At 43.7% G+C, this 27,499-nt stretch overlaps 1 protein-coding gene across 1 annotated transcript in view; it reads right to left on the bottom strand.

Annotated features, from left to right (window-relative positions):
• Nucleotides 1-27,499, bottom strand: part of LOC128071110 (E3 ubiquitin-protein ligase SH3RF2) — a 131,191-nt gene that overhangs the window by 36,642 nt on the left and 67,050 nt on the right. The window contains exons 4-5 of the mRNA XM_052664073.1: nucleotides 24,964-25,059; nucleotides 14,967-15,290 (exon numbers count right to left, since the gene is read on the bottom strand). Of these exons, the coding sequence (XP_052520033.1) occupies nucleotides 14,967-15,290; nucleotides 24,964-25,059 (420 nt within the window). The remainder of the gene's footprint in view (nucleotides 1-14,966; nucleotides 15,291-24,963; nucleotides 25,060-27,499) is intronic.

Raw genomic sequence — 27,499 nt, 5'->3', positions numbered from 1 at the left:
TTTACAACTCTAGTATATGAGGGCTGCAGCTTCCTTGGTAGCTCAGATGGTAAACAATCTGCCTGCCAAGCAGGATACTCAGGTTTGATCCCTGGGTCAGGAGGATCCCCTGGAGAAGGAAATGGGAACCCACTCCAGTATTCTTGCCTGGAGAGTCCCACGGACAGAGGAGCCTGTCGGGCCACAGTCCATGGGGTCATAAAAGAGTTGAACATGACTTAGCGACTAACCAGGGACAACAACATACGAGAGCTGCAAGGGACTGTGGAAATAGTCTGACCTAACCTCCTGAGCCTCTGAAGGGGAAATGGCATGCTGAAGGTCACATGTGGAATTTGGTGGCAGAGTCAGGTCAAGTCCCCACTGTGAGAAGGGATCCTGTGATGGTAGCTGGTTCAAGTGGTTGGTTTACATGGTTTGTTTTCCAGACTATGTTTCATTCATTTTGCCAAGTATTTATTGAGACTTCCCTGTACCTGGCTCTGACCTCAGAGAGTTTATATTCTAATGAGGGAGCAGACAAAACAATAAACACAAAAATGGAAAACGAGGCAAGAGACTCAAATATATGTGCTAGGAAGGAAACAGAATAATGGGAGGGGCTGGCACTGAAGAGGTTGGTTTTGATTCCAGTCTTCCCACCTGGTTAGGATGATCTTGGCTATGAATGTCATCCAAATTGACACGCTGCCCACCCTTTGCACCTGGAAAGTGTGCCTTCGTGGGGCCCTCAGCTTTGGGGTAGGCCCTGTCCCCTGCAGTGCACAGAAGGGTTGGGGTGGAGGACACATCCTCCGGAGGCATATTTTTTCCATATATGGGAGGCCACAGTCTGGGAGGCAGTTGTCTGGCCCCACGCCCAGGGGCGCAGGTGTTTTTGTCCTCTGACAGAAGCCCTAGACACTAAAGCACTAAAGCATGGGCACACCCTCAGCAAGGGAGGGGGTTGATTAAGTGCTAAATCCCCAGGGCTGGCAGGGCGTGAGCAAGCAAGGCACAATGGGATCAGTGGAGCTGGGCGGTAACACCCTTCATCCTCTTTATGTGGCATTTGTAGGGAGCCCATCACCTACTTTCACTTATACCCTTATTTCTCCTTTTCTTTTTGGCTGTGCCATGTGGGGTCTTAGCTCCCTGACTAGGAATCGAACCTGTGCATTCTGCAGTGGAAGTGTGCAGCCTTAACCACTGGACTGCCAGGGAAGTCCTACACTTAGTTCTTTGTTCAGTTCCTCACTCTTACAAGCATTCCCTCACTGACACTTCCTCACTGATACTCTCCTTCCTTTCATCCAACCCCCCAATCACTTGATCATTCCTTCATTCATCCAGTTCTCGATCTCTTATTTACATTTATTGACTCAGACACCTGGGTACACCCACTGGGTTTCACTCACTTCTTCACTCCACATCAACTAACATTTCCTAAACACGTCCACATGCTGGGCTCAACTAGAATTAACCCTGGAGGGGGACAGGAGGCCCCAGTTACCTTATGGTTAAGGAGATTAGGGTAAGAAGACAGCAGTTTCATAAATGCCAAAACAAGATGTGAGGTGACAGCCATACACCCAGAGGCAGAGATGAATGGCTGAGGGGGTTCAACCAGCTGGTGCCTCTGGTGTCTCCCAGGCTTCTGTGCTGCCTCTTCCCTTGTGTGACCAGGTATACACGTTCTCACCAAGGCCTTAGGACCTCAGAACTCCTTAGGAATAGTGTTAGTGTTAATTGTATCCGACTCTTGGCGATCCTATGGACTGTAGTCTGTCAGGCTCCTCTGTCCATGGGATTCTCCAGGCCAGAATACTGGAGGGGACAATACAGAAAGAACGAGTGGGGCTGTGAGCCAATATGACTTTATTCTGGGGGATTTCCCTGCTGGTCCAGTGGTAAGACTCTGCACTCCTAATGCAGGGCATTGGGGCTGGGTTTGAGCCCTTGTCAGAGAACTAGATTTTGCAATGCCTCACAGCATGGCCAGAAAGTTTAAAAAAAAGACAAAAAAACTTTAGTTTTGGATGCTGGAAATGGAATTTCATTTAGTTTTTACACATCATGGAGTACTCTTCTTTTGAGCCTCTCTTATCCCCAACCAATTAAACCTGCAAAAATCTTTCGCAGCTATGGGCCATACACAACCAGGCTGAAGGCAGCATCTGGCCAGTGGCCTGTAGTTTGCTATTTAAACTGCTCCCCCAAATAAATGAATAGTGGATAATTTCCAGGTGTCAATAGCAGAAATAGTTTGTAGAGTATAGTCCTTCTCTGGCGACTGAGAGATGAGGGCCCAGCAAGGGCCTAATCTTAGGCATGGGGAATATGACTTTGAACATCAAGGGCAGACATTCTCCAATCTCATTCACGTTCTGCCCACTTGAAAGGAATGCAAGAAAATGACTGAAAAATCATGAATGCTCTCTATGACCTGGTATACACTGCTTCAAATATATTAAGGATTGGTCTTCCCAAGGCTTGCCCAGGACTTGGCACATAACAGGAAGTCAGCAAATCTTTATCGAATGAATGGCTGTCTGGCACGTGGTGGGCATGTCATGTTTGTGAATAGAATGGGGAAGGCAAAGTGCCTTCCCTAATCAGTGGCAGCTCAGGTCAAGGTCAAGGCCAAGGCAGTGGGCAGAGCAGATAGCTCAGTTAGGCAGCTTGAACTAAGCCCAGTGGAGGGAAGGGTCTGTTCCTGTGACTCTGCCCCCTCTTGTCCTCAGAGTTGCCTTCGACTCAGCCGTGAGAAAGCACATTGCCCTCGCTGACGTGTCTGGAAACAGACAACCTGGTGTTTGCAATGTTCTCTGCACCTGTAAGCAGGTTTTAGTATATGCATTAGCTGCGCAATTCGCCACCAGGGCTGGATTGTTTAGGAATGGGAAGAGAGGGAGAAGGATGGATATGGCATCTTCCAAAGCTTGTGCTTTGAAAATACAATAAACAACTTTTTTCTATGAAAAAAAGATGGCTAATTTCCCCCAGAAGTTTCTCTTTCCTTTTCTTTTTTGAGTACATGATTACTCACTGAAAATAAAATTCCTCAAGCATTAACAAAGGACTGTGATAGAAGCTTTTATTTTGTTTTCCTTTGAGAGAAGTTTGTTAAGAGCAGGCTCCTTGTGCCTTCTGTGGAAACCCTCACTTACGGAGAAGGCTTGATTTTCAGCTATGACTTGAGAAAACATGAAAGCAGCTAATTTGCTGAAAAACCCCAGATGTACCTCTAGTCCAGTACAACTGCAGATCATGCCAGCTAGGATGATTACAGAGTCACAGAATCGTGGATTATGGGCCTGTACATGGATGGCAAATACATGGCACACCTGCCTCCTTTTCCTACTCCTGGGCCCATGATAGACATTACTAATCAATCCCATCATTCCATCCCATTGAGCCTGGTTGCTGCCCTCGCTTTGCTCTCAAACTGTCCCTGCGAATGATCAAGTGAGTGTATGAGAAGTCCCACTCCTGCCACCTGGGTGGGGAAAGAGTATGGGCTTGGAAGAGAGTCAGACCCAAATCTTGAAATGTACTTGCTGCATAGTATTTAGCTAATTACTTAGCCTCTCTAGGTCACAGTTCCTCCATCTAACATGGAAGTAATTACATCTCTTCACAGTCCTCCCAGAGCTGGTCTGTATATAAGACCCTGGCACTGGGCCTGACACCTGCTACTCATGACACAAATTAGCTCCTTCCCCTCCGAGCTGAGCAGAGTGGAAAGTGGACCTGTCCCAACAATCCAGTCAATACGCAGGTTCCCTTGAGCCTCTCCATCCCGGGCACATGAGTCTCCAATTGCACGTGTCCAGTGATGGCACTGGCAAGTCTACCTCTCCTGCCTTTGGAAAGTTCCAGTTTCCTCCAAAGCTGTTATATTCTTGGCATCTGTTTGGGAAGAAAGGGCTGCTATTCAGAAAGGGTGTTTGCCTTGCACAGACCTCATGTTAGCTGCCATTAAAGGAAAAAAAAATTTAATTTTGTTTTATTTTTTGGCCAACATCACTGTGGGTCTAGTTCCCCAGCCAGGAATTGAACTTGTGCCCCCTAAATTGGAAGCACAGAGTCTTAACCACTGGGCCACCAGGGAAGTCCCCTTTGCTGCTATTTATTCTGCATGTACTGTATGCCAGGCCCTGGGCTATGTCCTGCACATCAGCGGTCCACAGTTGGGGCTGATTTTGACCCTCGGGGACATTTGACAATGTCTGGAGGCATTTTTTTGTTGCCACAACCGGGTGGTGGGTGCTCCTGGCATCTAGTAGGTAGAAGCCAAGGCTGCTGCTAAACACCCTGTGATGCAGAGGACAGTCCCCACAACAAAAAGTTATCTAGCTCCAAATGTCAGCAGGGCTGAGGTTGAGAAATCCTTCTGTAAATATCTCATTCACTTTCCTAACAGGTCTGTGTGAAAGGTGCTCTTACTGAGTCCTTGCAAGTTTGAGCCACATGGACAAGGTCCCTGTGCCATTAAGGACTGTCCATGATCCCACATTTCTCTATACAACCCTCCTTGTCCCTCCTTATACCCCGCTTTTCTCTCTCTTGTCCTTCTATTTTATTTTTCCTCTCTTATTTTTTCTTCTTGCTGAATTCTGTCAGAGTGTGTGTGTGTGTGTGTGTCTATGTATGCTGCAGACCCCGGTGGCCTTGGGGATCAGTTACTCTTGCTCCCGGCTCCCAGAGCTATAGCGTCTGTGTTAAACTGTCTGCAGTGCAGGCTGGGCCACTCCTTTTTTCACCCAGGCAGGGCTGGGGCCCCAGGATTAATTGGGCAGAATGATGATGTAAAGTTTAAGCTCTTGTTGGAGAAATGCTGAATCAAAGAAGCAAGCCAGGTTAATTACTAAAGTTGCTTTGGTCACCAGAAACAAGAATGGCTTTTCCCCAGGGACCTCAGGGACCTCACAGGGCACCAAGAGCTGCTGTTTCCTGGTGTAACTTCAGGATAAAGTCACTGGGGCCAAGGAGAGGGACTCAATTCAACTTCTCCTTTCCCTTGGCCTACTCTCTTTATCCTTTAGGTCTCCACCTGAAGGTCACAGCCTCAGGGAAGCCTTTTAATAGGCTTCCCTGACCATGCGGAGTCTCTTCACTCCCCATTCTTCAACTTCACAGCACTTTGCACATCTATAACCATGTAATCAGGTATTTATAGTATTTTGATCAGTATTTGTCTTTCCTGCTGGTCTGGAGTGTCCATGAGCATAGGGACCATATCTATCTGGTCCACTATATTGCCTGTGCCCAGTGCCCAACTGCTGCTTCACTGGTGGACCATGAGGCACTTGGGCAACCAGATCAGGTAAGGATGTGGCTTAGAGAAAAAGCTGAAAGGTACCAACAGAAGATGGTGGAAACAAGACCTTGCCTCAGTCTCCACCCTGGTCTCCTCCTTTGTCCAGTCTTTTCTCCTGGCTTTTCTCCTATGGGTTCCCCTTGGAGTTACAGTTGAGAGGCTGAGCTGAGCAAGTACAATTGCCCCAGGGGCCCCTGGATACAAGCCCAAAGCCATACTCCTTCCCTACTTCCACAATTGTCATTGCTTCTCAATGAAACACAGGGACTTTTGGAAGCCTCTGCACTCCCAGGCAGGCTCTGACAGAGCATCCTTCTGAAGCGTGCTGCTGGTGAACGGCACGCTCTGCACAGGCCAGCCCCGGGGCACGGGCATGGGGACCTGACCCAACGTTAATCACACAGTGAACATTTATTGAGCCATTTACCTCTGCCAAACCCTGGCCATTAGCTCATGTACACGCATCACCTCATTTTATCCTCACAGCAATCTTAAGAGGTTTTTTTTTTTAAAAAAAGAATCAAAGAATCACTACACCAGTTCCATTTTACAGATGAAAAAACAGAGGCCCAGAGAGATTAAGTAACTTGCCTGATGTTATGCTGCTCAGTAAGAAGCAGAATGAGAGCTGATTGACCCCCAAAGCCCTTACTTTCATCCTCTCACTATACTACTTCTTCCTAAAGTGCCAAGCAGCTCTTTGTTAATGAGCTCTTAGAGAACTCTACCTGACATTACTGGGCCAGAGAACGCTTTGCAGTAGCTGGAAGGGAAACAGGACTCTTGTGTAAAAGAGGGACAACCGGAGGAACCACAACCATGACCATCATTAACTAAATAATAGGAACAGTTCTTTGGGTGCCATTTACCTTTTGAGTGTGCTATTCACTAACACAGCAACAGAATCCTCAGGTCTGTTTGATTATTCCACCTAGAAGATGAGAAAGCTGGGACCTAGAGAGGCAAAATGCTTGCCCCAGGGCCATGTGGCTGGATGGGAGGGAGCCCTTGGGTCAGACTCTTAGGCCTAACTGGCGACGCAGCGGCACGTCAGGGGGTGACAGCATGAGTGCTGTGCCGAGAGCTGCTGCTGCAGCCTGGACGACCTGGCTCAAGGGTGAGGCATTAAATGCTGTAGTAAAAGGACTTTTCGTTTGGTCTTAAACTGCACTTAGTTTATTTCATTTCGGGGAAAGACATTGACTCTTATGGAATCACCTCTTCCTACCAATTTTCTTACATATAAAATGAGACAAGATCACTCTCATGTCAGTCAGGAGTTGTGAAAAATATACCTTAGGGAATTCAGAGGAAGGGTCACATAGATCTTGGAAGATGTCTGGCTCATTGCCTGGTTTAAGCCAGGGGTTCTCCTCAATCACACCAAATGATGCTATGTTCTAAACCAGGGGTCCTCAGCCTCCATAATCGAATGCCTGATGATCTGAGATGAAGCTGATGTAATAATAATAGAAATAAAGTGCCTAATAAAAGTAATGTGCTTGAAGCATCCTGAAACTATCCCACCTGCCTCCTGCCTCCGACATCTGTGAAAAACTGTCTTCCACGAAACCGGTCCCTGGTGCCCGAAAGGTTGAGGACCGCTGTTCAAAACGCTCTGCTCGGAAGCAGGCAGGTAAAAACAATGGCGGCAGCTTAGTGGGTTATGGCTCATCCCTGAAAAGACCCTGGGTGGAAGGACCTACCCATTTTGCAGATGAGGACTAGAGGCTCGGTGGGAAAAGGTGCTTAGTTCATTGTCACTTAATCATTAGGAGGTAAGGCCATGGCATGAACCTTTGAGAAGGACTCAGAGCCCTTCTATTCATACTAAGAGCCTTTCCTCTATAGGGAAACATAAAAACCACCCCAAATCTAACAGTCTCCATAGGCTCCTTCAGCATTTTCAGCACTGGGTTTCTAACAATCTACAATGGGAGAGATTTCTCCTTGGCTCTCATGAGATCCTTCCTGTGCTGATTTATGTTTTCCCTCTTGCAGACGCATGAACACAAAACCAGTCTCTAAACCCACGTTTGGAAACATAAAGTCATCTCCTTATCCCCACAGCAACCCGGAAGTCCTTTCTTCCAGGCAGACCAAACCCAGTCTTAGCCCAGCTGTGAGGGCTGATCCTCAGGAGGGTGAACACATGGCTGCAGAGGCCGAGTTGAGAAGGTGGCCCGAGGGCAGTGATAAGGCTGTAAACAAGGAGACTGGCACAGGCAGGCGGGGAGATTAGCCTAGCTGGCAGCGACCAGTGGAAAAAGGGGTAGTAGTTCAGGGGTAGCAAACATGCCAGAAAAGAGAAGGTGCTGAGAAATGAGTCCTGTCTTTGAACCAGGGGAACGCCCGGGAACAAACAAGGAAGACAGAGAAAGACAAACATGGAGCAGGTGGTAGAGAATAAATACATAGTGGTTAACTTTGGATTCCCCAGTAGACGCTGAGGGCCTACGATATACAAGTTTGGAGATCACTGTGAGATGATTTATTTAAAAGTCACAGGATAGGATCTTACACATCATCAGCTCTTAGAAAGTAGTAATCATTCTTAAAGAAGCATTGTAATTTAAAATTCAGGAGGGCTGACAGATTTAGAATGTTACCTTTTTGCAACCCCCAATAAATGGTCATGAATGGCTTCTCATGAATGGAGGCAGGGAGTGTGTTGACACTGGATAGCCATAACCAGTCATACCCAGAATGTGGAAAATGTAACAAGACAAATGACTTGGCTCTTTTGTACATGTCCATAGCAAAGGATAAATAAGAGACAGAGAGAGAGAGAGAATAAAAGCAAGAGGATCTGAGAGAGAGAGAGTGGATAAAAGCAAGAGGACCTGTAGGATAAAAGAAATCTAACAGACACATCAACCCAATGCAAGGTGTTTACATCATTCAGATGCCATTGAAACAAACTATCTTGTAAGAAAACCATGTATAAAGCAAATATAGAAATTGGAACATGGGCTGAATAATGCTTTAAAGAAATTACTGTGATAATGGGATTGTGCTTATGTTAAACTCTTAGGGAAAAATACTGATATTTTTAAAGAGACACTGAGATGTTTACGGATGAAATAATATGATATCTGAGTTTTGGTTTAAAACAATTGATGGGGGAGCAGGCTCATGAGTGAGGATATGGCTGAAATAAGATTGATCCAGGAGTGGATAATTGCTGAAACAGGGTGATATGTACAGGAGGGTTCATTGTGTTCTTTTTTTAACGTTTGTATATTTTTGAAATTTCCTGTTACAGAAAAGTTCCAAAAATTTACAGGAGAGTGATTTAAGAGAAATCTAGCAACTAACTACTAAGAAATTTTGACTGCTAACATTTTTGAGAGTAATAAAAATGGAAGCCAAACACTTTATATCCGTTTTACATCTTTTGATTTTCCCAACAACTTTGTGAGGTAGGAGTTCTTCCTCTTTTCTTGATGGAAACTGAATGAAGCTTAGAGTGGCTCCTGACTTGTCTGAAGTCTCACCACTGGGATGGGTGAGAGGTGTCTGGGTCTAAGGCTGGAGGGGTTTCCCCTACGTGACACTGCTTCTCTAGGTGGCTCCTAACTGTTCTTTACCCAGGGATCTGGCAAAGCAGAGGGTGGCAGAGGCCCTCTGGTTCTACTCTGTGTCTTTTTTTTTTTTTTTTTTGCTTTCAGATGTCTGCCAGGGAAGTTCTGCTAAGGCATTAACTGATAATGTATGAGCACAGTTTAAGGGGCTGTCTTCACCTAAGGGGTGTGCTCTTGACAATTTAATAAAGATATCTCAAGCACCTGTTAGGTTCCATAGAAGGTACTTTGGGACAGATAATGAAGACATGATACAGAACATTTGAGGGGCCAAGTGTCCATTTAATGGAGCCTCCCCACCTTCCACCCATGACTCTTTGTAGCCAGTTTGGCCAGTTCAAGAGAGCTCCGACAGCATCATTAGTGAGTAGGGATTTGCTGTGTGAAAATTTTAAAGACAAAAGAAATTTGTATTGGGAGATATCAAAATAAGAATATAAGCATAGGGTTAAGCTTATTTCTGTAAATTACCTTAGATGGAGGATTAGCTAAGAATCTTAAACATATATTAGCACTGAGACTGTGTCCAAAGAAAGAAAAAGATCTTACTACTCAGTAAAAAGCATCTCTCATGGCCATCCTGGGTACTGGAAATTCGGGTAGGGAGACTTCTCCAAAAGGTGGAGACAAAGGGACGTAGGAGACCTGGACTTAGAGCTGAAGCTCCCAGAGACGGCTTCATTCAGGATACTTCAGATATTAGATCGAAAGGAAAGTCAGCTTTATAGACCTCAGAATTCCCTAAGGCGCACGATAGCTCATCTTCCCAGGAGCCAGGGAAACGATGCTTAGACTGGCTGTTCCCGGCCTGGGATGGGATGTAGGAGGCCTGGGTGTGGGAAGCGCACAGCAAGGAATGACTTCAGTGACCTGCCTTCCCCTCTCTGTCTTACCTCTTTTGTTTTCTGGGGAATCAGAAGAGTGGAAGGGGACTGGTAGTTACTGGGTTGGCAAAAATTCCCTGAATGAACTTTTTGGCCAACCTGATATTTAAGTAAATTAGAGGCCTCTGTCTTTGTTTTTGATTCTTGAGGCAAAATATGCTATTAGAAAACTTATTGGGGTTTTGGAATGTCAACAGTAACATAAATGAATAAAACTCCAATTCTGCCCCTAAGAAGTTTTCAATCTAGTGAACCTTTAAGATATACATGAGGTACTTCCAGCACAGAGAACACAACTGTAGACAATATGATGTGAACACAGGGGAAGAATGAATTCTGCAGAAGAGGAGTGGCAGGAGTCTCCTTGAAGAAATAGTATGCATACAGGGCTTGGGGTATGGATGTGTTTGTGACAGGCAATTGCACCAAAAATAAATTCTAGGAGGAGCAACATTTATTTATTTCACAAACATTATTCATTGCTCAGAATAATGCAGGCACTATGCTGGGTACAAGGACAAAAAGCCAAGAGGTGGCCCAGTATCTACTGTGCTCATGAATGTTGAGGAGATCACTGCAACTTTTGTGTGTATATGCTCATGTGTGGATTTCCCAGGTGGCACTAGTGGTAAAGACCCCACCTGCCAATGCAGGAGACGTAAGAGACTTGAGTTTGACCCATAGGTCAGGAAGATCCCCTGGAGGAGGGCATGGCAACCCACTCGAGTATTCTTGCCTGGAGAATCCCATGGACAGAGAAGCCTGACAGGCTACAGTCCAGAAGGTTGCAAAGAGTTGGACACGACTGAAGTGACTTAGCATGCAGGTCTGCATGCTCATGTGTGCACGTATAGGGGAGAAGCGGGGAGGCTGGAAGACTATAGTCAGATCAGGGAGGGTCTGGAGTGCCCTTAACTATTTAGGAGAGAGAGCACAGATCTGCCCTCAAATCCTGGGTCTTTCCAGCTTTAAGGCTTTGAAAAAGTTTCCAGATTTTTCTGTCCCATAGTTTGGGCTGTTTGGTAAAATGGGCATATGAACACCTACTCTGAAGAGTTGTGAGAAGAGTCATAATGTCTGTACATCATCTCTTATAGTTTCTTTCTTCTTTTCTTTTTTTCTTGAGAGTTATGTCTTATTTGGCAAACATTTTTAGGGCTGAAGCAGCATCTCAAGTAACCCTGAGAGAATTGCTCTGAGGAGGCAAGGGAAAAAGTTTTATAGTTTCTGACTTTCAGTGGCCACTTAATTAATGCCAGTATTACTGCCTCTGAAGACTGTAGGGAGCAGGAGATGCAAGAGATGCAGGTTCAGTTTCTGGGTGAGGAAGATCCCCTGGAGGAGGGCATGGAAACCCACTCCTTCACTGGGAGGAGAAGCAGTGTATCAGATTTGGGTTTTCAAGAGTATGGAGGCCACAACGGGGAGAATGAAGCTAACAAATGCCCTCTTATCTGTGTCCGTAGCACTTCACACGTGTCTTAGTTCTGCATGTAGTTACTCTGGACTTCTGCTTTCTAAACTATACTGCCTCCCATCTTTATAGATTTTTGCCATATCTACTTCCCACTTGTACCTTGTTAACATACTGTTCTTTAAAAAAAAAGCTTTAAAATTTTAATACAGCAAAATTTTTTCATAGACTTCTGTGAACATAAAACTGGCATCTCTTACGTGATACAGAAGATAACCATCCAACAACATGATAAAAGCACACAGCGTTATGAAGTTCAGACATGGGCAACTGGTGCCTGAAGCCTTGCTCTCTCTTCCTGATTCAAGGAGATTAGTACCCTGGTACAGGATGTTCCAGAAAGACCAGCACCAAACTGAGACTTTCTGATATCACCAAAAGGCTTGGGGAAAACTGGAAAGGGAATACCTGTCGCTATGACGGTTCTTGGTTGCAAAATTCCAAGTATCTTCATGACTGAGGTCAGTGCCAACAGGGTCTTCATCTCATTTCAGGAAGTCCTAACTCCACTACAATCATTTATGTTTTATATCCCTGCTAGACTGTGAATTCCTTGGGGACAAAAACTTACTCCTGCTGCCTTTAGTGCCGTGAATAAAACATGGGCACAGTTGGTAGTTCATAAAGGAACAAAGTGATATTAAATGAAGACCTTCTTGAGGGGCAGAAGGCTTAGGGCAAATTCTTTACTGAGGGGTGGGCAGGTAAGAGAATAATGGAAGGCCTTGGAGTCTACAGGGAGTCAAATGAAGATAAGCAAGAAAAGGGAGGCTGAAGACTTTCAAGATAATCAACATTGATGTAATGGTTTTGCCTGATGACATCTTTGCTGATGGCATAGTGGGGTGACAAGAGTCCATGAGCCAGAGTCACATGATTCTAGGGTCAATACAGACTCTTACTGGTCACTAATTACATGAACTTTGGCCAAACCATTTTTCTTTTGGGGCCTTAATTACTTTGCTATAAAGTGGTAAGAATACGTCTCCTACAAAGGCTCTTACCGTATTTTAGAATGCAGGGCAGCACTCAGGAGACTGGCAAGAAAGAAAACCCCTCCCTCCTCCTGTCCTTCCTTCCTTCTTCCCCTCCCTCCTTCCTTCCTCCCCTCCTTCCCTCCCTCCTTCCTATCCTTTTACTTTCAATAAATGTCTGAGATTATTATTGCTGTTCTTATTGTTTTGGTATAGAATACCTAGGACTTGCTATGGTTACTAGTACACTGTAAGCACTCAACAGATGTCTACTGGCTGGAAGAGTTACAATGACCTGTGGTCTTTCTATGGAAAACAATTCCTCCTCCCGTCTTCCCTCTCTATGTATATGTCACTACTATCTGCCCAGATGTTTAAGTCAAATGTCTTGATTCCTTGATTTACTGAGAACCTACTAGGGACTATGTACCACAGATGGTGCTGGGATGTGGAAGGAAGGAGGGGCTTGAGAAGCCAGATCCAGTCACAGCTCTGAAGGACATTAGAGGCAAAGGAAATAGGAGACCTTGTCACTGGCTCAACTTGCTCCTCATCTTTAGATATAGCTCTTAGGTGGGACATTTTACAAGGGTGTTTTTGACAATATCTGGGCAAATGTAGAAATACTGATAATCCCACACCATCTGAATCTAGAAAAGGCTATCAGAACTGTGCAGTGGTTCCTTGGGGACAGGATATGCCAAAGCTACACTTTGGAATTCTCACCATTTGTGAAAATTAAGAAGAAATACTGTTGGATTGATCAAAAAGTTCAGTTGGGGTTTTTCATAAGATGGTACAGAAACCTGAATGAACTTTTTGGCCACCTAATACCTGGGCTTCTCAGGTGGCATCAGAGGTAAAGAATCCACCTACCACTGCAGGAGACGCAAGAGATGCAGGTTCAATTTCTGGGTGAGGAAGATCCCCCGGAGGAGGGCATGGCAACCCGCTCCAGTATTCTTGCCTGGAAAATTCCCTGGACAGAGGAGCCTGGCGGGCTACAGTCCATGGAGTTGCAAAGAGTCCGAGACAATTGACAGCGTGTTAGTTTTTAGTTAATACTTGTTTGGAATCCTGCTAGGATTCTCTACTTTGGTCTAGCCTCTCTGTCTATGAGGTAAATTGACCAGGAAAAAGAACTTAAAAAGCACATGAAAAGTGACTCTTGGCTAAATCCTTTGGAAAGCTAACTTATAGCTGAGTGAGCTAGCCTAGGTCTCCCTAGCCTAGCTAGCCTAGGATGTGGGCTGTGCTTCCTATACCTATGTCTGTATAGAAAGGACGGTTTCAGAAAATTCTGCTGGTCTTTCACTTAAGTGTGTCACTAGGTCCCCACGTTGGAGAATGTGTGTGTGTGTGTATAGGGAGTGTTGAACTTTGGGCACAAACTGTGTGTGTACTTGTAAAAAAGTATTTGGAATGTGTGTGTAGGAAGTGAAGGAAATTCATGTTTTTTTTTTTTAATGAAGGAAGAGTGTATAAGCAGGGGAGAGTGTAACTGTATGTGTGTGCGGTATGTATGTAATGCAAGTGGCGGGCAGAATGACATCCACAGCCAGCCCTCTAGAGATGCAGACGTGGCATAAAGCCTGAAGTGCTGTTGGAAGTGATTGTTTTCCTTTTAGACCAGCTCACAGGTCTTTGAGGAGCCCTTGACTTTCTCCTCCTCCTTGTCTTGTTAATAACGGATTAGAGTCCAATTAAGTCATTTAATCCCAAGGTAGAGAATCATGTTTAAAAACAAGATTTACAGCTTAAAAAAAAATTGCAGGTTGAGGTTTGTCCTTTCAAGTTGCCACCTGCATGGTTCCAAAGAGTGTTTATAGCAGAATACCTGACATGCAGTTCTTAATTACTTTTCCTCATATCTCCGGTCCTTCATCTTTTAAAGCATCCTTCAACCTAAATAGCCTCATGCTGTTAGAAGTATGTCTGCGTGGCCGGGTGGTCAGGATTGCTTTTTGGCTTATCTCCCTACAGTAGGCAATTCAGGGGCCAGGCTTAATAATAACTGGTAATATTAATAATAATAGTATTAAGAGCTAATGCTTATTGGGTACTCAGTGTGTGCCAGGCACGGTACTAAGCACTTTATATATATTATCTTATTAAACGAGTCATAGGAACACACCACGGCTGGCTTCATGAGTGTGTGACATGTGTAGTCACATGGGGCTCTCTCATCCAAAGGGCCCTTCACTCGGTTTGATGCTCTGCTGTTGCCATCTTGAAATTCTTAATCATTTTTGACCTGCATTTTCACTTTTCATTGAGCCTTGTAAAGTATATAGCTAGTCCTGAAAACACCCAGTAACCCATAGTTTCTCTTTTTTTCTTTTCCTTCCCTTCCATGTGATGTCTGACACATTGCCAGAGGATGAAACAGTGAATGTCAGACTGTGATCCCAGAAACCATGCTATTATTGCTCAGGAGGGATCTTCTCTAAGGGGCAGGAACCATGCCATGGCTCTTTGCATGGGAAAGCAACCCCCTGCCTCTAAACCTGTCTTTTCATTTGTAAAGCAGGGGTAACAATAATAATAATAATACCTAGGTCATAGGCTGTTTCAAGGGTGAAATGAGATCATGTAAAGACAGCTCTGACATATAATACATATGACATTAGTTATCATTAACGCATTATAAGGGCTTAGAAGGTACTGAATATCCAGTATTGCCTGTGACATGGTGTGGACCACTTGCCCAACTCCAGAGTGGCCTTCTCCTGGGGGTTTGTTCCCTACCTGTCCCATGGAGCTGGGAGAAGCATCTGCTTTCTCCGCATGCTGGGTGATCACAGAGGGGTTGCTGGAGCTGATGAGCACTGGGGTGCTGATCTCCACCATGTGGCGCCCCGAGGGAGAATGCACCATCCTATTGAGGGTGTTCAAGGCTGTTGTGATGGAGAACTGGCTGGGCCCCTTCCTCCTGGATCCCGGGCCCCTTCGGAGGGTGGGCGCGTTGATTGCCTTGCCTCTGGAGGGGGAGGACACCAGGGACAGGTTTTTCATGTGGGATGATGGACGGCCTTTGTTCTTCTCTAGAAGGTGTCTTGCGGTGAGGTTTGGCTGAAAAGATGAAAGATCCAATACGAATTTAGTCATCCTGACCTCGTGTGAGCAGCTCTACCTTACCCAGGCTGGTCTGAAGCCAGCTCCAATGCCACCACGTCAAGTGTCACTCCTTGGACAGTTTCCGTCTTTTATCCATAAAGTCCCAATCTCTCTACTGTATCAATCTTTTCTCACAACTCTCTTGCAACGTAGGTACAACTCTACTGAGGGCTGAAGAATTTAAAACAAGCCATGATACCCTGCTCTGATTTGCCTATCTCTCTGAGCCTCATCGCAGCTTCCCTTACCTGGAAGACCCTTCCCTTTTCTTCTAGCTCCCCCTGAGTCGCCCCTCCCCCAACCTTGACTCAGCTGCTTGTCCTTCTCATTGTTCCCGAAGCCCCCATGCTTTCCCACTGTACACTGCAATCATTTGCCTTCCTTTCCTTCACTGGACTGTTAGCTACCTGAGGGCAGGGTGTTCTCTGCTGTATCCCAGGGTGGGTGTTCCATAAGTATTTGTGGAAGAATGGGTGGATGAAGTTGCTCAAGTTCACACGTTTGATAAGTTTGACCAGAATGTAAATCCATTCAGGACCCTGGATCATCTAAGGCTAAGACCATCTTTTACTGCTTCTTTTAAATACTTTGATCTCCATCCTCTCTTGTTCTATACCTCTTAGTGCTGGTACATCAGAAAAACAGACAGACAACCTTACCATGATTTGTGGTGTAAATATCTACCACTGTCTCGCATGTAAGCACTGTCTAGCAGGATTCCTGTAAACCTAACAGCAGCCCTTGCCATCGAGTTTCAGCTGGTTCTAGTACCGGCACCACCACTGACTGTACTGTATTTTTCGAATACTCTGCCTTTCAAGCAGCCCATGAGTTCATGTCCTTCAGAAATTGGAAATATGCTGACAAATGGGGTGGTGGGAATAAACTTTCCAGGACAGTTAAAAGTATCTTCATCATGATGCTTGTCACCAGTTGCTCTCTAAAATTGCACATCTCATTCTAATTCTGAAATTCAACGATAGAGGGAAAAGGGAATTTGCTCATTTAAGAAATGTTTTTTCATTAAGAAGTTTCTAATGAAAATGTTCAGATGATTAAGATGATTAATAGAGTTGAGATAGAGAATTTTAAAGAAGATGTAGTTTCTGTCTCCAGAAGCTTATACTATTGGGGAAAAAAATCATCAAGTGGGAAAGGGGCATTATTACTTTAAAGATAAGAGAGTTGAGACCCCAAAGGGGTGATTTATACATGGCAGAGCCAGCACATAAACAGCTAAACAAGAAAATATCAGGCAGGGACTTCCCTGGTGGTCCAGTGGCTAAAACGTCCTACTCCCAATGCAGAGGGCATGGGTTTCATTCCTGGTAATATTATAGGAGCTATTCATAGATCCTATAAGCAGCAACTAAGAGTTTGCCTGCCAAAACTAAAGATCCATGTGTCACCACTAAGACCCAGCACAACCAAATGAATAAATAAATAAAGTTCAGGCGGTAATAAATGCTCTGATGTGTCAGAGAGTGACAGGGGGAGGAGGCCCCAGATTTGGGGAGTTTGGTGAGGTGTCAAGGAAGACCTGCTGAGAAGGTGACATTCAAGCTAAGACACAGATGCCAAGAAGGAACCAGCCATGTAAAGGTGGGGATAAAAACACGCCAGGTAGCAGGGTAAGCTAGTGGAAAAATCCCCAAGAGGGGGCAAGCTCAGACTGTTTGAGAAAAAGACGTGAAAGAATCAGAAAGGAGAATGGTCTAGAAGGAGCGAGGAGCAGGTGGTAAAGAGGAGACCATGGAGACAGGCAGGAGCTGTATCACACCAGGCTGGGAGGCTTCAAGTTTATTCTAAGTGTTACAGGAAGCCTTTGGCAGGATTGGGGTAGAAGGGTGACATGATCTGATTTATGCCTTTATTTAAAAGCTCATGCTACGGTTTGGCAGTTTCTTACTTAGCATCTGACCCAGCAGTCCCACTCCTAGGTAATTGCCCAAGAGAAATGAAAACTTAGGCTCACTCAAAAACTGGCATGCAAGTGTTTATAGCTGCTTTAGTGTTAGCTGCCAAACAACTGGAAACAACCGCAGTGTCTTTCAGCTGGTGAGTGAGTAACTGACTCTGGCACATCCCTACCGTGGAATGTGACTTGACAATAAAAATGGATGAGCTTCATATACACCCAACAACATGGGTGAACCTCAGAGGTGCTATGCTAAGTGAAGGGAGCCAGACTCTGGAGGCTACATTCTTTTCTATTCCATTTCTATGACCTTCTGGAAAAGGAAAACTGCAGGGGCAGAACATAGATCAGTGGGGTTACCGGGAGCAGGAGTCAGGGAAGGAGCTGACTTCAAAGGGGCAGTCTGCCTTCGTATTTTTGGGGATGTGTAGGAACTATTTTACATCTTGATGGTGGTGTGGTTATACTGTATACATTTATCAGAAAAGCAGAAAGACCTATTAAGAGGCTGCTCCATTACTTAGTTAGAAAATGACTGTGGCTTTGACTAATAGATTGGAGACAAGTGGACAGATTCCAGGGCCTTTCAGGAGGCAGAGCCACAGGATTGGGAGTTTGACAGAAGCATGGGGTCGGGGAGAGGAAGTGGTTATTCATCATGTCCCACTTTCTGATTTGTGTGCCTAGGTCAGCAGTAGAGCCATTTGCTGGATCAAGTAACGTTTGCTGATGAGGAGCAATCATGATGTTGGGAGACAATGGTTAAGTTGTCCCTTAAAAGAGCACATTTTACTGTATATAAACAAAAATAAATGCATCAAAAGCTCATTCTGGCTGCTATTCAGAAGTGTCAGGCCAGAAGGAGGGTGATCAATTGGCAAATTACTGAAGTTACTTAGGGCAGTTCTAGTGGCAGCCTGGACCATGCCTCACTTCCCCCCAGAGCACACCTCCTGCTACTGTTCCCCCAGGAAGGGGATAACACACCCTCTGAGCTGAATGAGTAAAGTTCTTTCTGGTCATTCACAGCCACAATGAAATAAATATATATTTTTTCTGGTTCCACTTAATTTTTCTGTCCCTAGGTGAGCAACACTGTGAGTGTTTTCCATCAGCAACACAGACAAAGAGCCCCATGTGACTGTAGGTCTTCGCTGTCCTCTGCCAGTGTGATTAATAGCTCAGTCGGGGAAGGACTGCAGAGCTCTTCAATTTGCACTCACTCATTCAAAACAATATCCTTGAGGTTCATTGGGCTGAGCGAGGTTCACATGACCCAGGCAGGCCCCGCAGGAGGAGTCCTGACAAAAACTGGCATAAGCTTGGCATTTGTTTTAGCACCTTTTATCCAGGTGCAATTCAATAAGTCAAATGATACATTAACAAGAAAAATCCTGTTGATGCCAAAAACGCCCCACCTTGCTGCTCCCAGAAGGAAGCTCTCCTGCCTTCCAGTTGTTCTGCATGGCCTTGGTGGTTCAAAACTTATTTAAAGAGTTCTCAGCAAGTGCTGGTCTTAATGAAATGACTGGAGTCAACATTTAAGTGCTGCTTTAAAAAGCTCAATTTGGATTTCAAGTAATTTTTGAAAATCAGGTTCCCAGATTAGAGCAACCACTTGATTATCTTTCCCCCTCCTAGCAATTAGAAGAACAAATGAAGCGATGGCTAGTTTGATGATGATCGTGAGGGTTCTTGTAATCACTAATTTTAGAGGTGGAGTGGTGGGGAAAGTATCCAAATGAATAATCATTAAATGCAGACGTTTTGGGAAAGAAGGGTATCAGAAATGGGTAATAAAATCAATGATGCCTTGTTTTCCCATACTGATGAAGAAGCTTCTTGAAATAATACAAGGGACTATGCAAGCTCTAATCTACAAAAATTTAAGCACCTCCTATGCATCCAGCTAGGGATTAGTTGAGGGGCTTCCCTGGTAGCTCAACTGGTAAAGAATACACCTACAATGCAGGAGACTCCAGTTCAATTCCTGGGTTGGGAAGTTACCCTGGAGAAGGGATAGGCTACCCACTCCAGTATTCTTGGGCTTCCCTGCTGGCTCAGATGGTAAAGAATCAGCCTGCAATGCAGGAGAACTGGGTTTGATCCCTGGGTTGAGAAGATCCCCTGGAGGAGGGCATGGCAAACCACTCCAGTATTCTTGCCTAGAGAATCCCATGAACAGAGGAGCCTGGTGGGCTACAGTCCATGGGGTTGCAAAGAGTCGGACCTGACGGAGAAACTGAGCTCAGCACAGGGATTAGTTGTAGCTGATCTCTGTCCTTGGAGACATAACCATCATCTCCCAAACATCATAACTGCTCCTCTTCACCAAGTGCTGCCTCATCCAGCAGATGGCCCTACCACTGACCTAGGCACACAAAGCCAAAAGCGGGGTGTTATCTCTGACCACATCCTCTCCCTCGTCCCCTGCTCCTGTGGATCTACCTACTAACAGGTCCTGGAATCTGTCCACTGTTTCCAATCTGCTAGTCAAAGCCACAGTCATTTTCTAACTGAGTGATGGAGTAGCTCATGATCTTTCTGCTTTAAAAAAAAAAAAATTTTTTTTTTTTAAAATGCAGGATATCCATGCAGGATATCCTCCTCAAATCATTTTTCCCGCTGCATTCAGAGCAATCTTTAAGAAACCCCAATCTGGACTTCCCGGGTGGGTAAAGAATCCACCTGCCAGTGCAGGGCACATGGGTTTGATCCCTGCTCTGGGAGGACTCCGTACGCCATGGAGCAACCAAGCCTGTGTGCCACAGCTGCTGAGCCTGTGCTCTAGAACCCGTGAGCCGCAACTATCCAGTCCACGTGAAGCAACAAGTGAAGTCTGTGGGGCTAGATCCAGTGCTCCCCAACAAGAGAAGCCACCACAGTGAGAAGCCCCTCTCTCCACAGCTAGAGAAAGCCCATGTGCAGCACCGAAGGCCCAGCATAGCCAAAAAGTAAAAATAATAATCAAAAAAAGAAACCCAAACCTGGTGGAGTCACTGCCTCATTTTAAATATTTCAATTGTGCCCACTGATTTCTGGGTCAAGTTCAAACTTCTTATGATATGGCAGGAATGCTCAGCAAATATTCCATGTGGACCCCTATACTTCTCAGCTGGTTTCAGGACAGAAGGGACTATGTGACTCATTCAGGCCAATGAACCATGAGTAGGAGTGACCAACGTCACAGAGCTGAGGCCTTTGCTGGTATACAACTCCCTCTTCTTTACTCTTCCGCTGCCTTGAAACCTAGGAAGTCCATGTGTTCCAGATGGCATAGCTTTAAGATGGCCCAGCCTCATCCTGCAGCATTCCTCAATGACTCTGTGAGCACAGCCTCTCACCATTGCGTGGTGAGCAAGTAATATGGATTGGATATAGCTTTTCTTGTGAAGCCACTGAGATATGGGGGCTGTTGATTACCATGGCATAACCTGGCTCATCCTGACTAATTCAGGAAGGTTTACAAGGTCCCCTCTGGTCTGGTTCCCATTTGTTTCCCTGGTTTTGTTTTCCTGTCTCTCTCCTACTCTCTAAGCTTCAGCTCTAGTATTTTTTCGTTCTTTGGAGGCTACCACACTTCCTTATCCTGCAGGACATTTGCACATGTTACCTCCAGTCCCCAAAACTCTCTTTCCTCCATTCTTACCTAAACAACTCCTAATCATCTGTCAGATCTTGGCTTACAAGGCATCTGCCAACACCCTACTCAAGTAAGTTGCACATCATACCCTCTTCCCCCCAGTAATTCCCTCTCCTTCACATTTTGCATCATTCATCACACTTATAATTACTCATTAATGTCTCACCTTACAGTCCTTGAAATTAGGGACCCATATCTAACTTGTATCACTAGAACTTAGCACAAGACCTAACACAGCAGGCATTCAATGAAAAATTAGTTGAATGCTTGAATATATATTTAGGATGAGGGATGAGGTCATGTTGAAAGGATGGTTTTCTGAGTTTTTTTCCTGGTCAGTTGGAACATTTCCCAAATATTTTTTCATTCATTTGCTTGTGAAGCTAAAATTATTATTATTTAACAAAGTATCTGCTCTGTGTTGGGCTAGCCTGTGAAGTACAATCAGGTGTTCAGAGAAGAAAGAGACAGCTAAATGTTCCAACTAGTTACTGGAATTTTATGGAAAAATAGGTTTCTAGCTGAGCCTCATAAAATGAGTGAAATTGAACAAGTAGAGAACTGGGTGGGTATACCTGGATGGGGCTTCAACAAGAGAAAAAGCACTATCATTTGGTGGTGAGAGTAGGAGGCCCAGCCTCTCTGGGCCCTTCCTCTTTCCCTCCCTTCCATCTTTCCTTCCTTCCATACAGATTGAGTAGGGGGTGGTATAGAGGGAACCCCACAACTGGGCTGTGTTCTGGGCACTCCTTTCACAACCTGCTCTGGCTCTTCAAATGGAAATGCTGGTCACTTCTCTGCAACTCGGCCTCTGCTTTGTTTCACCCCACCCTACTAGAGGGCCAAGAGTACACCTTTTACTTCTTTTATAGCTCGGCACTGCTCACTTTTAAAGCTTTGTGCTTGGTAAGCACTCCACAAATGTAGTTAAACAATGAAATCTCTCTTTCAAATTGGTGATAACCTGCTTCAAGCTGGGGTGAGGCTGACAGCTAGAGAGGTTAGAGGCTATAGATGATATATTATCTGGAGAAACAGGGAGATAACCTAACAGGTGTTCGTTCTTTCTTTTAGAGTAGAAAAAAAAAAGAAGTAATATGGGCTAATTTCTGAAGATTTACAAAATACAGGGTGGGAGAAAAAAATGAAAATCATTTAGAATCATACCATCTGGTGATCACCACTGTTAATATCTTGGAACATATTCTTCCAGTCCTTTATCCATTTATGCACACACACACACATTTATAAAGCTAGTTTCATGCAGTTACTTTGCTTTTTTAAAACTGTGATGAAAAAATACATAGCAAATTTACTATAATCATCATCTTTAAGTATACAATTTGGTAATGTTAATTATAGTCACAGTCATATTGTTGAGAAACAGAACTCTAGAACTTCATTTTCTAAATCTGAAACTCTACAAGCATTAAAATTTATTTTAGTTAAGAATCCTAAGTGACCAGTGCAAAGAAATAGAGGAAAACAATAGAATGGGAAAGACTAGAGATCTCTTCAAGAAAATTAGAGATATCAAGGGAACATTTCATGCAAAGATGGGAACAATAAAGGAGAGAAATGCTATGGACCTACAGAAACAGAAGATAGTAAGAAGAGGTGGCAAGAATACACAGAAGAACTAAACAAAAGAGATCTTCACGACCCAGATAATCACGATGGTGTGATCACTCACCTAGAGCCAGACATCCTGGAGCGCAGAGACAAGTGGGTCTTAGGAAGCATCATTACGAACAAAGCTAGTGGAGGTGATGGAATTTCAGTTGAGCTATTTCAAATCCTAAAAGATGATGCTATTAAAGTGCTGCACTCAATATGCCAGCAAATTTGGAAAACTCAGCAGTGGCCACAGGACTGGAGAAGGTCAGTTTTTATTCCAATTCCAAAGAAAGGCAATGCCAAAGAAAGTTCAGTCTACCACACAATTGCACTCATGTCACACGCTAGCAAAAGTGAAGTGAAGTCACTCACTCGTGTCTGACTCTTTGCGACCCCATAGACTGTAGCCCACCAGGCTACTCAGTCCATGGAATTTTCCAGGCAAGATACTGGAGTGGGTTGCCATTTCCTTCTCTGGGGGATCTCCCCAACCCAGGGATCAAACCTGGGTCTCCCGCACTGCAGGCAGATGCTTAGCAAAGTAATGCTCAAAATTCTCCTAGCCAGGCTTCAACAGTACATGAATCTAGAACTTCCAGATGTTCAAGCTGGATTTAGAAAAGGCAGAGGAACCAGAGATCAAATTGGTAACATCTGTTGGATCATTGAAAAAGCAAGAGAGTTTCAGAAAAGCATCTACTTCTGCTTCACTAAGTATGCCGAAGCCTTTGACTGTATGGATCACAACAAACTGTGGAAAATTCTTAAAGAGATAATACCAGACCACTTTACCTGCCTCCTGAGAAATCTGTACACAGGTCAAGAAGCAACAGTTAGAACTGTACATGGAACAATGGACTGGTGCCAAATTGGGAAAGGAGTACATCAAGGCTGTATAATGTCACCTTGATTTATTTAACTTATATGTAGAGTACATCATGAGAAACTCTGGGCTGGATGAAGCACAAGCTGGAATCAAGATTGCTGGGAGAAATATCAATCACCTCAGATATGCAGATGACACCACCCTTATGGCAGAAAGTGAAGAAGAACTAAAAAGCCTCTTGATGAAAGTGAAAGAGGAGACTGAAAAGTTGGCTTAAAACTCAACATTCAGAAAACTAAGATCATGGCACCTGGTCCCATCACTTCATAGCAAATAGATGGGGAAACAATGGAAACAGTGACAGACTTTATTTTTTTGGGCTCCAAAATCACTGCAGATGGTGACTGCAGCCATGAAATTAAAAGATGCTTGCTCCTTGGAAGAAAAGCTATAACCAACCTAGACAGCATATTAAAAAGCAGAGACATTACTTTGCCGACAAAGGTCCGTCTAATCAAACCTATGGTTTTTCCAGTAGTCATGTATGGATGTGAGAATTGGACGTAAAGAAATCTGAGCACCGAAGAATTGATGCTTTTGAACTGTGGTGTTGGAGAAGACTCTTGAGAGTCCCTTGGACTGCAAGGAGATCCAATCAGTCCATCCTAAAGGAAATCAGTTCTGAATATTCATTGGAAGGGCTGATGCTGAAGCTGAAGCTCCAATAATTTGTCCACCTGCTGCAAAGAACTGACTCCTTGGAAAAGTCCCTGATGCTGGGAAAGATTGAAGGCAGGAGGAGAAGGGGACGACAGAAGATGAGATGGTTGGATGGTACCACCGAGTCAATGGATATGAGTTTGAGCAAGCTCTGGGAGTTGGTGATGGACAGGGAAGCCTGGTGTGTTGCAGTCCATAGGGCTGCAAAGAGTTGAACACAACTGAGCTACTGATATAACTGAACTGAACAATAAATCACAAACATCTTTCCATAATGCCAGATACTCCCTGATATTGAGTGTTATCTTTAAACATTTTATTTTTAGTGGGCTTGTATTTTTCCATCACCATAATTAAAAACTAAATCCATATTCTGACTTTTCACCACTATGCACAATGCTATGGTAAACATTTTTGTGCATTTTGTACATACTTCTTAGCACATTTGTTTTATTATTTCCTTATAATCAACTCTCATGGGTGGAATTCATGACTCACAGGAGATGTACATTTTCAATATTCTTGATAAGAGTTTGAGTCTGCAGATGAGAGATGACAGTGATTTGTACTCCCATCAGCAGAATGAAAAGGCCTATTTTCCCACACTGTTGCCAGAAATGGGTGTTTTGTAATAAAAAAAACTGTTTTTGGCCTCACAGCATGGCATATGGGACACTAGTTCCTGGACCAGGGATCAAACCTGTGCCCCCTGCACTGGAATCATGGAGTCTTAACCGCTGGACCAGCAGAGAAGTTCAGAAACGGGTATTATGGACTAGCATCTTTCAAGACTTTAGTTAGTTGTGAAATAAGCCTCATATCAAATAGAAAATTCTCTCAGGCATCACTGTAGTCCATGTATAATTCTAACCTCGCATCAGATGTAGATTTGATAGTCACGTACCTCCACAAACAAGATTGGGAAGATACCGACTTTATCTCCCAACTTGCCTTCTGCCCAGTTCTCATCCACTCGGCTGATCACAGTGATGATATCATCCTGAAAGAGAGAAAGTCTCTTGGTTAGCATTTACTCTCAGTTTTCTGGGAGGGAAAGCTTTCCATGGAGATCAGCTTGGAATCTCAGACAGTGTAAGGTGCAAGTAAGGTAACTCTTTCATAATCTATTTATAAAATCTCTCTGCTAAAATACTCTTTTCTCCATTAAGGGCAGTATTTGGGTCACTAAGACCAAAAGAGGAGTAGAAATAATCTGGAGTATCAAGGAAATCCATTAAGAAAACTTGGAAATGTCTCTAATTTTCCATCACCTGCAGAATCAGGGCTTTTCATTTAAATTAATCTGATGAGAAATCAACATGGAAGACGTAGGGAGACAGACTTAGCAAAAGGAAGAATGCATTGTATTCTGATTTTGAACACTTTTCAGAACATGTTCAATTTTTAATGTATCAAACACAAAATGGCTTTTTATTCAAGTTTTTATTATCAAAGGTTATATGGAGATTTGTAGAAACATTTGGAAACATAAATAGGCAAAATAAAGAATTCTATCACAATATAGATACAATCAGTGTTAACCTCTTGGTTAACATGTTTTTTCCCCAGGTTCTTTTATATGAAGATTAAAAAATATATAAATAAATATATAAAATTATAATATATTTTATATTTAATATAAAAATTAGAAATTAAAAATTTAAAAACTTTTTCAAAAACATGTATACAGGCATACAATAAAGCATAAATATTTTAGATGTAAAGCTTGATGAAGTTTTTAAGTTGAATATATCCACAAAGCCCCGATCTGGAGCAACAGAGATGAATATTTCCAGCACCTAGATGGCTCTCGTGCTTTTCCCTGACACCTAGCAAGAGGTTACCTCCACTCTGACTCTAGCATGTATATTCATTTGGCTTCTTTTGTATTCATTCAAATGAAGTCATATAGGATACGTTGTTTTTTTCCCTTAATATCATGTCAGGAACATCTTTCCATGTCCACACCTGTTCATCGATCTAAGTCTGAATATTCATCCATCTAAATCTGAATATTCATCCACTGATCTCTCTGATCTATGTCCCTTAGTAATGTAGATGAATCCAAATCTAAACTCATTATGGCACTGTACCGTTTCTTAGATTTCTTTGTCCTTATTATAATCTGCAATTACACATGTTTATGTTACGATTGCTATATTGTCTGTCTATCCCATCGAACCATAAACTCTGTGTCTGTAGGGCCTGGATCTATCTTGATCATTTTTGTCCCCAGGACCTTATACAGTGGCTTCCTTTTAGCAGTCAACCAATCAGTTTTTATATTTTTTTTTAATTGAGGTATAGTTGATGTGCAATATAAGTTTCAGGTGTACAACACAGTGATTCACAATTTTTAAACAGTATTTCTTGAGTGCATGCATGGGTGAATGAATGAATGCAAGTGTGAATAAACTGGAAAATTTACTGAGACAGAAAATACCAGGAAAAGAGTAGCTTTGGGAGAAAAGATCTTGAGTTTTTTTTTAGACATGCTGAATTTAGGAAGACCATGAGATTTCCCAGTGAAGTCTCAGCCTATGACAGCCTTCTGCCACTGTGCTGTGCTCAGTCGTGTCAGACTGTTTGTGACTCTGTGAACTATAGCCCGACAGGCTCTCTGTTCATTGGATTTTCTGGGCAAGAATACTGGAGCAGGCTACCATTTTCTCCTCCAAGGGATCTTCCCAACCCAAGGATCAAACCAGTGTCTCCTGAATTGGCAGACAGATTCTTTAATGATGAGCCGTTGGGGAAGCACTGATAATCTTCTGGGAGGGAGCAAATCGTCTCTTCTGAGTCCTTTGTCATAATTTCCCATTTATGTGTCTGCTCCTTCCACTAGACTGCTGGCTCCATGAAGATATGGACAATGACTCTTCACTGTATCTGCATAGACAGCCTGGTACATGGATGAATTCAATGAATGAGCAAGTTCTTGGGTAAGTGTCCCAGTTTGCAAATTCCCAGAGAGGGGACACAAAAGCAGATATGCTCCCTGCCTATATCTTCCTCTGGCTGTGTCCCCAGAGTTCAGTGTCTAATGCCAGGCATAAAGTAAATACTCAATAAACGCTTGTGGAATTGAACTGCTGTCCTCTGGCTGTAGCAAAAGTATAAAATGTGCAGGTCAGCTACTGAATGGTATGTTTTAGGGGACTCACTCTGAGGTGTGAAGACAATAACAAAGATCAGTATTTCATAATATGGAGGACAGTGAAGTTATCTGGTCTGAGGGAATCTGAAGCAAATCTCATTTCAGGGAGTGATGGAATAAAAATGTTTTACAAAACAAAAGACTTTTCCTGAACTTACTGTAGCAGTGTTACTTGCACTTGTATTTGACTTAAGTTGCAAAGAATAAAAATTACCCCAACTTTAGTTTCTATGAGAAAATGTGAATGTTTAGGGAATAATAAGTACTGAATTTTGTTGTTGCT

The sequence above is a fragment of the Budorcas taxicolor genome, unplaced genomic scaffold (genome assembly GCF_023091745.1).
Source record: "Budorcas taxicolor isolate Tak-1 unplaced genomic scaffold, Takin1.1 scaffold152, whole genome shotgun sequence".
NCBI classification, from domain to species: Eukaryota; Metazoa; Chordata; class Mammalia; order Artiodactyla; family Bovidae; genus Budorcas; species Budorcas taxicolor.
This window is presented reverse-complemented; position numbering and strand designations above follow the sequence as displayed.